Source organism: Electrophorus electricus, chromosome 12 (genome assembly GCF_041902795.1).
Source record: "Electrophorus electricus isolate QZ-2024a chromosome 12, ASM4190279v1, whole genome shotgun sequence".
In the NCBI taxonomy this organism is placed as follows: Eukaryota; Metazoa; Chordata; class Actinopteri; order Gymnotiformes; family Gymnotidae; genus Electrophorus; species Electrophorus electricus.
This window is the reverse complement of record NC_137508.1, coordinates 24,412,501-24,425,000: the sequence shown is the minus strand read 5'-3', so window position 1 is coordinate 24,425,000 and position 12,500 is coordinate 24,412,501. Positions and strand designations below refer to the sequence as shown.

The 12,500-nt window shown below is 40.4% G+C and overlaps 1 protein-coding gene across 10 annotated transcripts in view; it reads right to left on the bottom strand.

Moving 5' to 3' along the window:
• The window catches only part of LOC113587872 (uncharacterized), a 26,071-nt gene that overhangs the window by 985 nt on the left and 12,586 nt on the right, over positions 1-12,500 (bottom strand). The window contains exons 14-21 of one of the 10 annotated variants that reach the window (XM_035531242.2): positions 12,190-12,273; positions 11,993-12,085; positions 11,633-11,731; positions 11,399-11,417; positions 11,157-11,199; positions 10,283-10,320; positions 9,760-9,856; positions 5,751-9,026 (exon numbers count right to left, since the gene is read on the bottom strand). In XM_035531242.2, coding sequence (XP_035387135.2) covers positions 9,769-9,856; positions 10,283-10,320; positions 11,157-11,199; positions 11,399-11,417; positions 11,633-11,731; positions 11,993-12,085; positions 12,190-12,273 — 464 coding nt within the window. In that variant the 3' untranslated portion in view covers positions 5,751-9,026; positions 9,760-9,768. Of the gene's footprint in view, positions 1-5,750; positions 9,027-9,059; positions 9,304-9,759; positions 9,857-10,282; positions 10,321-11,156; positions 11,200-11,398; positions 11,418-11,632; positions 11,732-11,992; positions 12,086-12,189; positions 12,274-12,500 lie in introns of those variants that run through there. The other 9 variants (XM_081724938.1, XM_035531244.2, XM_035531245.2 and 6 more) reach the window with 9 other exon arrangements.

The window sequence follows — 12,500 nt, the reverse complement described above, 5'->3', positions numbered from 1 at the left end:
TGATAGAGAAATATGACACTGGAAACTGTGTCTGAGACAGAGGAGACTGTTTCTGAGACAGAGGACACTGTCTCTGAGACAGAGGAGACTGTGTCTGAGACAGAGGAGACTGTTGAGGAGTTATGAAACACCCTCCTCTGATGAGAACGAGCATTGATACTCCTCTCCCCAAAGCACCAGCAGATCAAATCACCTTCCCAAAATGTAAAGTTATTATAGTTCTGCTCCTCACTTCAACAAAAGGGGAGAGGTTCTGTCGTAATGCCAGAAATACAGCAAATACCACAAATACCACCAAATGTCATCAAAATGGTTTCAGGCCCCACCAGATGTGCTGTCTGCTATGTCCAAGACATGAAATCAGCGTTTTGGGACGCTGCCTAGCCTGAACTTCAACTCAACTATTGCCACCTCAGTCTGGTTCTGCCAATCATCACACACTCATCTGCATCACCAGATTACTGATTATTCTCACCTGTTTATCATATTTCTGTCTATTTCTATCTATCCATTTCCCTATTTTCTTTCTGAAGTATTACCATGTCATGAATGTGCATACCAAGTGTTATCTCTGTTTGTCTTTCCGGTATTACGACATGTTATTTTTTTAGATTATCGTCACAGCCTTGTCCCTAACTGGTTTGTTTGCTCTATCAGACTGCTGTCTGGATACTGATGTTCAAATGTTCAAAGGATTCATGCGGTTTGTTGCTGTTCTGACCCAGCAGCAACAGGACTAACAGAGCCAGCTACAGATTATAGTGGAAAGTATGACAGAACTATCTGCTTACAGCTGCTACTATCTATCTTCCCGGTAAGCAAACTGGATAAGTATGATGGCAGACCCAATAAATGCAAAGGATTCTTGGTCTAGTGTTCCCCTTCTACTACAGATCAAGCTCATATATCCTTTGTAGTATCTCATCTAACTGGGAGAGTACTTGACTGGGCTACTGCCATGTGGTCAAAGATACACATATTCCCATATGAGCAGTTTGAGAGGGAGTTCCATTCTGTCTTTGACCATCACTATGAAGGGAGATCTAATTGGGAATTATTGATTAAGATAAGGCAAGGGAATTGCTCAGTATCGGATTACACATTGGAGTTTCAAATCTGGCAGCAGGAAGTGGTTAGAATGACACGACCCTGTTGGTATTCAGACATTCTCACAAAACTGGCTTGTAAGGATGAAGGTTTGGGCTTGTCCTACTCCAGCGTCCGTGCCTGCGCTGATCGACTCGGGAGCTGAAGGAAATTTCAAGCTTGCTCACCAGCTGGGCATCTCCATGGACAATGTCAGTACCCTCATGAAACTATCCGCATTAGATAGTAAACCAATATGAGAGGGGACCATATCATCTCTCACTACCGCTGTGCGAATGTAAGTCAGCATGCTCCACTTTGAACTCATCTCCTTTTTTATTATTAACTCTGCTGACTATCAACTGGTGTTAGGTCTCCTTTGGCTCCAGCGCCACAATCCAAACATCTCTTGGTCCATTCTAAACATTAACTCCTGGTCACCCTAAGCCCAAACTGAAACCACCCCTATTCTCAGTGAATACTTGGACATTACTCTGTAATAACAAAGCCACACATCTCCCTCCACACAGACCATATGACTGCGCCATCAATCTCATAGGCACTATCACAGGGTTTTATTCATCTGTCCTCTTTCCCTGCTGTAGCTGTTTTTTTCTTTTCTTTTGGTTGTAAGAATGATAGACTCTGTATGTACTGCTGGGGTTTGAATACTCCTAGAAATACTCATATCCTTTACCGTTAGCCCCTGTGGCACTAGAACAACTTTGTGGAGCAACCTACTTCACGAAATTGGACCTCAGGAGTGCATACAATCTAGTCTGCATATAGGAGGAAGACAAGTGGAAAACAGCCTTTGTCACCATCACCAGACATTATGAGTATTTGGTTATCCCTTTCTGCCTCTGCAATGCACCATCGGTATTCCAAGCATTTATCAATGACGTTGCCCGAAAAATTCATCATTGCCTATATAGACGATATTCTATTTTTTTCTCCTGATCTAGACCTGAACATATCCCACGTCCAAGTCTTTCTATGGATTCTATGGAATCCCCAAGCTGAAGCAGCATTCATCTTACTTACCACAGCTCCTATACTTAGACTTCCTGACCCATCCACACTGCTTGTAGTGGAGGTTGACACCTCGGCTGTGGGTATTGGAGCAGTTTTTTCACAGCAATTAGAGGATCTGCTGAAAATACACCCGTGGCATTCTATTCAGACAAGCTCACACCAGCAGAGAGAAACTATAGTATAGGAGACAGGGAACTCCTTGCAATCAAACTAGTGCTTGAAGAATGGAGACATTGGATAGAAGGAGCTTCATACCCTTTTTAAGTCCTCATGGATCATAAAAACCTAGAGTACCTGTGTAGCACCAAAAAAAATTAAACCCATTGACAAGCTCGTTGACCCGTTTTTCTTGAGATTCCAATATACTATCACTTACAGACCGGGTTCTCGTAACACAAAGGCCGACTCATTATCCAGGACTCTTAGTACTGGCATTTATCCTCAGTCCAAGACCCCTGCTACGACTGTACGACCTCCCATGTGTGTTATAGACTGATGATGAAATCATCCAAGCCTTGACAAGTGTGGGTGTCCATCTGTAATGTCCAGCTGACAAGAAATACGTCCCTCCTTCATGCAGAGATTGTCTTGTCATGTGGGCACACTCCTCACTTCAGATACTTCTGGATGCTGATCTCAGTTTGTTATATTACCCCGAACCCAGACTGTGCGATTACAAATAAAAGCAACTTATTTTTCACATCTGCAAGCAAATCTGGTTCGTGACAATTTTCTCTCTTCATAACACTTTTAGCTTTAAAGGATATACTACAGATAGAGGTGCGTGTATGGGGACAGGTCATAATCTTTACTCTGTTCAGAATAATTTAACATATCTTCTGAATATTGCTTTTATTTCTGTTTGCTTTTTATCTTTTTACTTTGAACTGAAACTTGTTCATCTATTTTTTTGGTTCCTTCTTCTATACAAATATACAGACTTTTCTACATAGGTCCGAGCAGCTGGAGGTTAAGAAAAGATCTGATTTGACTGTGTTCCATAATAAACCCCATGACTGGAATCCACAATGGCATCACAGGCACTAGAAACAGGGACACTGCTGGCTGTTGCGTGCCTACGCTGATTAAACATGTGACAGGTTGGGTAATGTTGGGTAATTTTACACTATCATGTTTTATGCTGATTTAATTTTGGACATGAACTTTGTTTTATACTGGATGTGAGCTTATAATGGGATGATTACAGTTTCCCACTTTGAAATATGTAGAGAGAATTTCTTAGTTCATATATCTTATGAACTGTATGATAAGCTTGCTTGATTTCGGAGACACTGCTTTTATCACCAGCTTCTTAATACTAGTTTTAGTTATGAAAGACAACATTTAAAAAAAATATCTTTTGTTCTCCTCTCTTTCTTGTAAAATGTCATGCTGTTAGCTGAATGATTCCATCAAGACTTTCTGTTAAGATGCTGTTTACAGCATTGATGCCCCATTAAACAGAGCTTCTGTTCATCCCAGGTACTCCCAACCCTTACCATGACCTCACAGTTTCCTTCAAGACCTCCCTGGTATCACCATCCGAAGCTGCCCATAGCCTGGGCATAACTTTGGACAACCAGTTGTTGTTCTCAACTCATGTTTCTAATCTAACCCGGTCTTGCAGGTTTCTCCTTTGTAACATACGAAGGATTCGGCCCTTTCTCTCACAGGAAGCTATCCAAGTGCTTGTGCAGTCTCTTGTGATCTCAAAGCTAGACTACTGCAACTTGCTACTTGCTAGTCTTCCTCTAAGAGCCATCAAACCTCTACAAGTTGTCCAGAATGCAGCAGCACGACTGATCTTCAATCTTCTGAAGTTTACACGTTACTCCACTGCTGTACTCCCTTCATTGGCTCCCTGTAGCTGCACGCATCAGATTTATAACCTTGATGCTTGCCTACAAAGCCAAAAATGGACCTGCCCCTTCATACATGAGGTCAATGGTCAAAGCCCAATCCGTACCTTGAATACTTCGAACCTCAATTACGGCTCGGCTTGAAATTCCTTGCTTCAGTACTCATGGATGACAAGCAATGAGACTATTTTCTGTCCTGGCTCCAAGATGGTGGAATGAACTCCCACTTGCTGTCCGGACAGCAGAGTCCCTTGCAGTCTTCAAATGCAGACTGAAGACCCATCTATTTGCAGAATATTTAAAGGACAACTGACACTGCTCCCATATTGACTGACTAATTTAATACTTATTGTAGGGTATTGTTTGTTGTTTAACTAGCTCTAGCACTTATTGTTTATTGCACTTATCATTGTTTAAGATAGACCTTATGTATTTTGTACTTTTAGGCATCAGCATTGATTCCTACAGTATTCTAATTCACTGGTATGTTGGACTCTAACCTACTGTACTGTACTAGGATATTCTATGAGTAAATGACAAAGAACTTTTGTAAGTCTCTCTGGATAAGAGCGTTTGCTAAATGCAAATGTAAATGTATATGATGCATTGAAAGGGCTTTTCCCCTCTATAAAGAAGCTAATCAGACATGCTTGTATGGGTGAAGGAAGCCTGAGAGGTGAAACCACACAGCTAACCCACTACCTGAAACCACACACCAAACCCACTACCTGAAACCACACACCAAACCCACTACCTGAAACTACCTGAAACCACATGCCAAACCCACTACCTGAAACTACCTGAAACCACACGCCAAACCCACTACCTGAAACTACCTGAAACCACACACCAAACCCACTACCTGAAACCACACACCAAACCCACTACCTGAAACTACCTGAAACCACATGCCAAACCCACTACCTGAAACTACCTGAAACCACACGCCAAACCCACTACCTCAAACCACATGGCAAACCCACTAGCTGAAACTGCTTTGTCACGATTAGTCCTTCTCAGCTTCCATGGTCCATGTTTTCCCTGTCTTGTGTATTTTAGTTCCGTGCTGTAGTCTTGTTTTTTCCGCCCCTCATTTGATTTTCCACACCTGTCCTGTTTCTAGTCTTGTCCATGTATTTAAGTCCATGTATTTAAACTCTGTTTTGTTCCCTGTGTCTTGGCTGTTCATTGTTTATTTGAATGTGTGTGTTTGTGTGGAATATATTGAATTTTTGAATGTATTGAATGTATGTATGCCTGTCTTTGTTTCCAAGCCTCTGTGTCTGTTAGCCTGTTTGATTCTAGCCATTTTGTTTTTCCTTACCTCCATATGTTACTTCTTAGTTTCTGTTATAGCCTGCTTTCCCTATTTGCCTTCTTGTGCTTTTGGTTTTTCATTACTTCCCTTCATTTATCCTAGCCCTTGGTTTAATTATCATGCATTCTCAGACTCTCTGTATTGGTAATTTGACCCTGGACTACCCTAAAGACTACGACTCCTTATTTGCACTTAATAAATCTCGTTCATGTGTCTGCCTCCTTACCGCTCACCGTTACATCACAGTGTTCGTGTCCTGAACCTGATTGACCCTGACATGTACATAAAATGGGTTAGTGTCAGGCCTCTGCAGACAGACTGTTCTCAAGGTGAGACTGTGAGCGAATTGAAACTGAGAGTGAGGTGAGACTGAAAGTGAGGTGTCTGGCAATTCCAGCCAAGCTTTACATGTTTGGCATGGCCAGGAAATCATCAAAGACCAAGGCAAGAAATTTGTCACTGAGGTAAACATTTTATTAAACTTTGAAACTTTAAACAAGGGCTGTTTTTTTGTTCCTTACTGTCTGCTTTACATACATTTTGTCTGCACCAAAATTGAAAATATTACTGTTAATCATTTGTCCACATCTGAATGAATCCATAACTCAGTGACAGCATAATGACACAGTTCAGTGACATTATTTAAAATATTAAGCATGCTGTGTCCAGTGTGTACATCCCCAGACCATTAGCCAGGTAACTTGTTCTCTGTTTGTGTCCTCTCTATTATTGATCTATTATTGCTACAGTAGTTACTCACAAATTGATATGCACAAGATGAACAAGAACAAGCGTTTCCTGAGGAAGTACGTGACTAGGACCTACCGCTATCTGCTGTGGTCTATGGCATCAACACAGCCAAACAGGTTTGTATCTTTAAAAAACTGTGAGTATATCAACCTCTAAGAAAGGATTCATTTTTAATACACAAACATACGATGAAAAAGTTTGCAACAGGGTGGATTTGTGGTCAGCTATATTTTTATATGTAGACCTTCACCAGGTACAACCCCTATCTCCTCTCCTATCAGCAACCACACCTACCAGAAGTCAACAATGCTATCTCCCATGGGAACTGATTTTGAGACTGATGCCAAAGTCAGTGAATGGAAGTGCAAGTTTTCCAGAGCATGCTGAGCTAGGACTGGAGATCAGGTTCTTATTTCGCAAGACACCATGAAACTGCACTGGAGACAATCTTGGAAGTCTACACCAAGGACCTTATGCAGTTAAAGGCATAACTGGAGACAGTTTTAGAAGTCTACAACTAAGACCTTATACAGTTACAAGCATAACCTCTAAAGGTTGTGCCAGTGTGAGGAAGGATCGTTCCATAGTCCATAAGGTCAGCTTGTCAAGACTATGGAAATATAACAGATGAGCAAATAAGATTCATAAATACAGAATGTCACTGTTATGGGAAATATGATGAATCTGGGAACACTGCATACTATACATAATGATTGGCCATTGTATAGGTCATAAAACAGTACAGGAACCATTTGAATAATGACAGCTACAAAGTTCAGATGATTCAAGTTGATTGGCTATCATGCATAATGCAAATTGTCCACATGGTGAATTTTTGTTTTTCGCCTGATAGGACATTTCTGCAGGACCATCAATATTCACAGCTAGAATGGCAGGTGGGGCCTCCATATGCTCTCTCAGGTCTGCACTGGGACAAACCCTTAGGTCTCTCCAGAGTAAGCTGCTTAGCACTGTGTCCGTCTTGCAATGCATGTCATGTGGTATAGTTGCACTGTTTTGACTCATAACAACTGAACTTAATATTTAGCCAAGTTAAATCCTGGACTAAAGAGCTCTTATTGTGACTTACTTTCCCTCTTTTGTTTATGATTATGAATATATTTGTAATTTTTATAATTTTAGGGAAACTACGTTCATATTGTGCACATCTCCATTGTCGCGACATGGAAAGATGAAAATGGCGTTTCATTTGCTGGTGGATTCAGGTCGTTTTTTTTGTGCTTTTACTACTACACAAATAGTTCTACGTTAGGATAAAACGTGTACACAGAGTTCTATCTGACTCTACCAATATTTATGGATCTTCTATCTATAATACCAGGACAGCATTGGGTCAAAAGCTACCGTATTTGTCCTGCTTGAAGTAGGCAACAGGACGAAGATGATCAGTCTCTGCTCTGTGTTTGTGCTCTGAGTGAATTTCTGCGTAGAAGAGTATGAATGACACCCTTGAATATGCTTCAATATCTCAGTTTATTTGCCTACTGGACTGAGGAAGCTTGATGCCCACTGAAGGGAATCTCTCTGCAGGGAGTCTCTCTTCAGGGTGTCTAGGTCCACTTTCAGTCTGATGGGGAAGCTATAACTGACTGCTTGGACAAGAGGGATATGATTTTTCACCTGGAGTGGGAGAAGGAGGTCTTATTCACCACGTTTAGGGACAAAATTATGTCCACAGAGTGTGGTTTTGCCCAGAAGAGCTAACTTAGAGCACCATCGCTCAACAATGCATCTGACTGTCAGGGACACTTATCCTCAGAGAAATTCAATCAGATTGTATAAAGTTAAATAGATGAAAGCTTTGCTAAAGGCACAAAAGTTGTATTTACCAGATCACTAGGAAAGGGAGAAAAACATACTGAAATTTATTTTCGTGTTAGCCACGAAAGCACGCACACACAAATACACATTCACATGGGGAGGAGACACAGTAACCTTATTCAGTGACTGAAAACAAATATGTAATCAGTACATTTTTCACCAGCTGTACACTTTCCATAATCGGAGGCTATATGTGCATGAACAGTTTTTCTGACATTTATGCTGGTAGGCCTTTCATTTGTTCAGCTTTCAAAAGACAATCTTATTTTTAAAAGGGTGCTGACCACTGCCCCAGATCTGTCTATGTGCATTAGGAGAGACAACAGCCACATGATTGAAGTACATGATGTGACTGCAAGTTGATACAATCTGGTAACAGCTGTAAATGTTTATACTACTGAGTGGTAAAGGCCTTAGTTTTAAGTTTACCTATGCGAAGTAGATATTTACTGGATTTCTGCCAACAGTGACACACTTCCTTGTACTGAGGGCTCACCTGATGGTAGGCAGTTGACCACGAAATTTTAATAAGGAAAAACAACCTTTCAAAACTTAAAAATAAATTGATTTGTATCTAGAATTAAGTTCTTTCAGTGCATAGTATTTTGTGATTTAAAATGATCTGTAGAGAGGAACAACTCAGGAAGGAGGGGTCAGGAAAGAAGGGCCCTATCCCCCATGTAAATTCCTCTCCTGCTTGGGTCAACAAAGGGAGTCATTTACATTCATTTTTACCTGCAGGTGGAAGTGAAATGAGGCACCGCTGTTCTTCTATGGGAGCTTCCACTAACATGAGGACCTGAAGCCTACAGTAATGTCTAACCTCTGCGGGTCTCATGTGCTTGATAACCTCCGTTTGTAAATCCATGCTAAGAAACAAGGCTGATTTTCCTGCTGAGGGTAAATTAAGCAAAGAAGCCCACATTTCCAACCATTATCCCACCCATCAAACATGTTTGTTTGATTATACTGGTAAAGGTGATGTATGGCTGCCTGAAGGGTTGGATGCCGTGCATTCACTGAGATACCACCTCCAATTCCACTTGTTTAATCAACTGGTCTCATTGGTTAATCACTGGTTCCTGCTTGATTTGAATGAAAGCCACACCCTTTCCAGGACTGACTCCCCACTCTAGCTGTGACACAAAAATTATCAACAGAATGGGTCAGATCAGAGCATCTGACTATAATTACAATTGTTTGAACACTGACATCAGCTTCACTGCAGTGAGCCATGATCTGAGGTGCCCTGTACACTCCTGAGCTGACAGAACACAGGTAGTAGGGATAGAGCACAATGCTTGGTTTATTTTTATACTCAAAAGACAAGAATGGCTGTGTTCTAGGGATAACCCTCTCCGGTTCCAGGAGCCTACTGCAAGAAAAGTTTAACTCTCTGGTTCCAGGAGCCTACTGAAAGACAAGTTCACATATAAGTAGATTGTTGTTATCAACACATTTAGCCATCCTGTCTCCTGCCTTTATGGTGATGTTTGGTCATACCACCACAGCTGCATGCATTCCAATTTAGGGCCCATTAACCTAGAAAGCCAGATTATTCCCAAGGTTCCTGGTCTTTATAGAGTATACCTCTGAAAATTCACTTAAAAGTAAATCCAATTGTATTCAAAACAGACCCTACACCATACAGCTTGGCTTTGATTCCTACTTCCAGCAAACAGATAATTAACAACAAACAGCAGTGATTCGATTCTCATCAGTTCGATCCTGACTGCGACACTGACATCAACCCAAATGAAACAGAGCAGACTGACACTTCTGCTGAGATAGCTGATGTTAGCTCTACAGCAACCACAGCTACTGAGCCACTCATTTTTTATCACCACCGCTAATCAACAGTGAACTCACCTGGCATTATTACATGTGCGCAGTGATATTTTTGATATCATGGGGAGAGTCATCAGCATCACCCATGAGCGTAAGTCCACCTTTGGAGTGCTGTAGTCTGCGTAAGGCAAGAGAGTTATTTTCATCCCTTCCGCTGCGCAGTGTTGGTTTATTTTCCTTTAAGATCTGTGGATTTGTTTGCAGCTCTTTTCTTATTAACATGGACACAATGTTTAGGAGGTGGCCTAAGGTGTACTAATGTAGGATAATGCTCTAAACTCATTGGGTTTAATTATCTAATTATAACTTTGGTAGAGCAGTACTGTTGTGACTCTCAGCATTTTAGCAATTGCATTATCAACATCTCAAGGCATATTATATCACGTTCAGTTCAACATCAGCGTGGCCTTTTAGTATGAGGTCAGTGCACTTGTCATGTTTTGTGTGTGTGTGTGTGTGTGTGTGTGTGTGTGTGTTTACATGACACCCCGAGCCTGAAACACCTTCCCATGTTTGTGTTTAATCATGTGTCTGCATATGTTACCTGTGCTCTTCTGTCCAGGAATGTTGCTCAATTCTGCCCTAAAAGCAAATCCAACACCCACATCAAACATCTACATTTGTAGTGTTGGTGTCATTGACATGCCAAGCGCACTGCCAGGTTTCAGAATATGTTCAGTGCTGGTTCCAGCCCAAGCTAAAGCATGCCCTGCAACTAAGATTTGCACATGTTCTTGGGACTTTTTTCTTTCAGTTCTCTCTGTGTGTTACAGGTTCCTGCTGATCTATTTCTGTCTTCTTTGTTCCTGGTGATGTCATTCTTTCCCATTGCGATGGCCTCTGCTGTCTCAGCTGCAGTAGGTGCTGCAGTTATTCTGAGGTGTTTGGGCCCATCTTCCCTCCACTTGACTCATGGACTCCCCCTACTGGTAAAATCCATATTGTTCTTCTATTTCTGATCTGCCCTCTCCTGGTTTAGCTTGGCCTACCCCCTATATTTTCATAACTACCTACCGCTCTTGTGAAATATGTAGTAAAATTTCTGTAACTTTTGGATGTGTAGCTTTATGTGTTTTTGAAATGTGATACAGTGCTTAAAATATATATAAATGACATGCATGTAATACATTTTGTAGTGACAATAGGTGTGACAATAGGTGCCAAGTATTAACAAAAAGTCTCAGAGAGTTTAGTTGGTTTGCCTATTATTGTCTAAATCATTGTGCAAAGATCATTTGTGTGGGGTTGTGAGATGTAGCTGCTAATTATTTTCTTAAAGTGATCTTTGAGGTGTGAGGCCCAGTGTCAGTAAGAACCACCATATCATGAAGAACCAGTGGGAGTGAAATAAATGACCCTAACCATTTTAAACAAAACAAAGAGAAATGGAAAAGAGTATACCACAGAGTATATCATACCTGAGTTTCTGTCTCCCTCTGATCTTCAAAGATTAGTTTTATTCTGTTAATAATAATAACAACGCAGTGTAAAATAATGATAGTTTCTGGACACAATAACATTTTAAATGACATAACCAAAGCAATCCATCTGTATTTATCTTCATTTATATTTCCAGAGCTTATGCCTAATCAATGAGCAAGAATTCTGCACATTTCTGGACGAATGTGCAACAAAATCAATATGATCAAGTTGAATGTACCTGTCTCTAGTCTTCATCCCTGTGTGACATAAAGAAAAACCCAGTTAGCATACTGGAATGTAAAAATAAAATACAAATAAGATAGAATTTTATATACATACAATAAAAATATATACGTTTAAAGAAAAGTTCCCAGATCTAAATATATATGCATATGCATATTTGTGTACATAAATACAAGCACATTAGATTATACTGTATATATAGTAAATATTGGCTTCTGCCAGGACTCACAGACACCATACATTTCCAAACCAAGCCACCCAGAGACACAGATAATTTCAAATGATAAGACAATCACGCGGAGATCTTCTGTAGTTCGTGATCCTTTTCCTAAACATTCACAACAGGAGAGTCACGATTTAGTAACATGATAACAGTCCTGTGTATATTAGTTAGGATATCAATACTACCACATACCACATATGCACTGATGCTATTTTGTCCCATTTAACCAGTTCGATCACCTGACTTAAATTCAAGCAGCACCAATTTTATTTAATCGGAACAAAATAAAAAAGTAGAATCTTAGCCATTATTGTTGTTCTGTACATATGTATAGTGTCTCATGATGTCATGCAGTTTGAATATTACCTGCTTTCAGGATCAGTTCTGTGGCAAGACTAACAGAATTGATGACAGTGAGACCCACAGCTCCAAACATGTAAACCATCATGTGAGAAAAATCTGCAATTCAGAAAAATTCTTCATCCCTGGTCTTTTGACGCTTTAAAAGTATCTATAAGTAATTAAAGCTTTATGCTAAAAGTAAGCGATTTAAGATAACTCACAAGGTAAAATATTTGGATGTTTTAAGAAGGTTGTTGCTGCCAAAATATGGAACAGTGCAATCAAAGCCATGAATCCAGCACAATCTACAAGCAAAATATAGATATTTCACAATGATTCAAAAGTTGAAAAAGCTTGAAAAGCATATATAGTGATGGCCATTGGCTATTGCAAAGTAATGTCTGTGTGCGCTCTCTCTCTCTCTCTCTCTCAAGCCTGTACAGCCTCTCTGCATCTCTTGTAGAGGCAAATTTGTGACAAGTAATTTTGGCTTCCAATTGCCATCAAACAAGCAACTTTGGAATACAATATC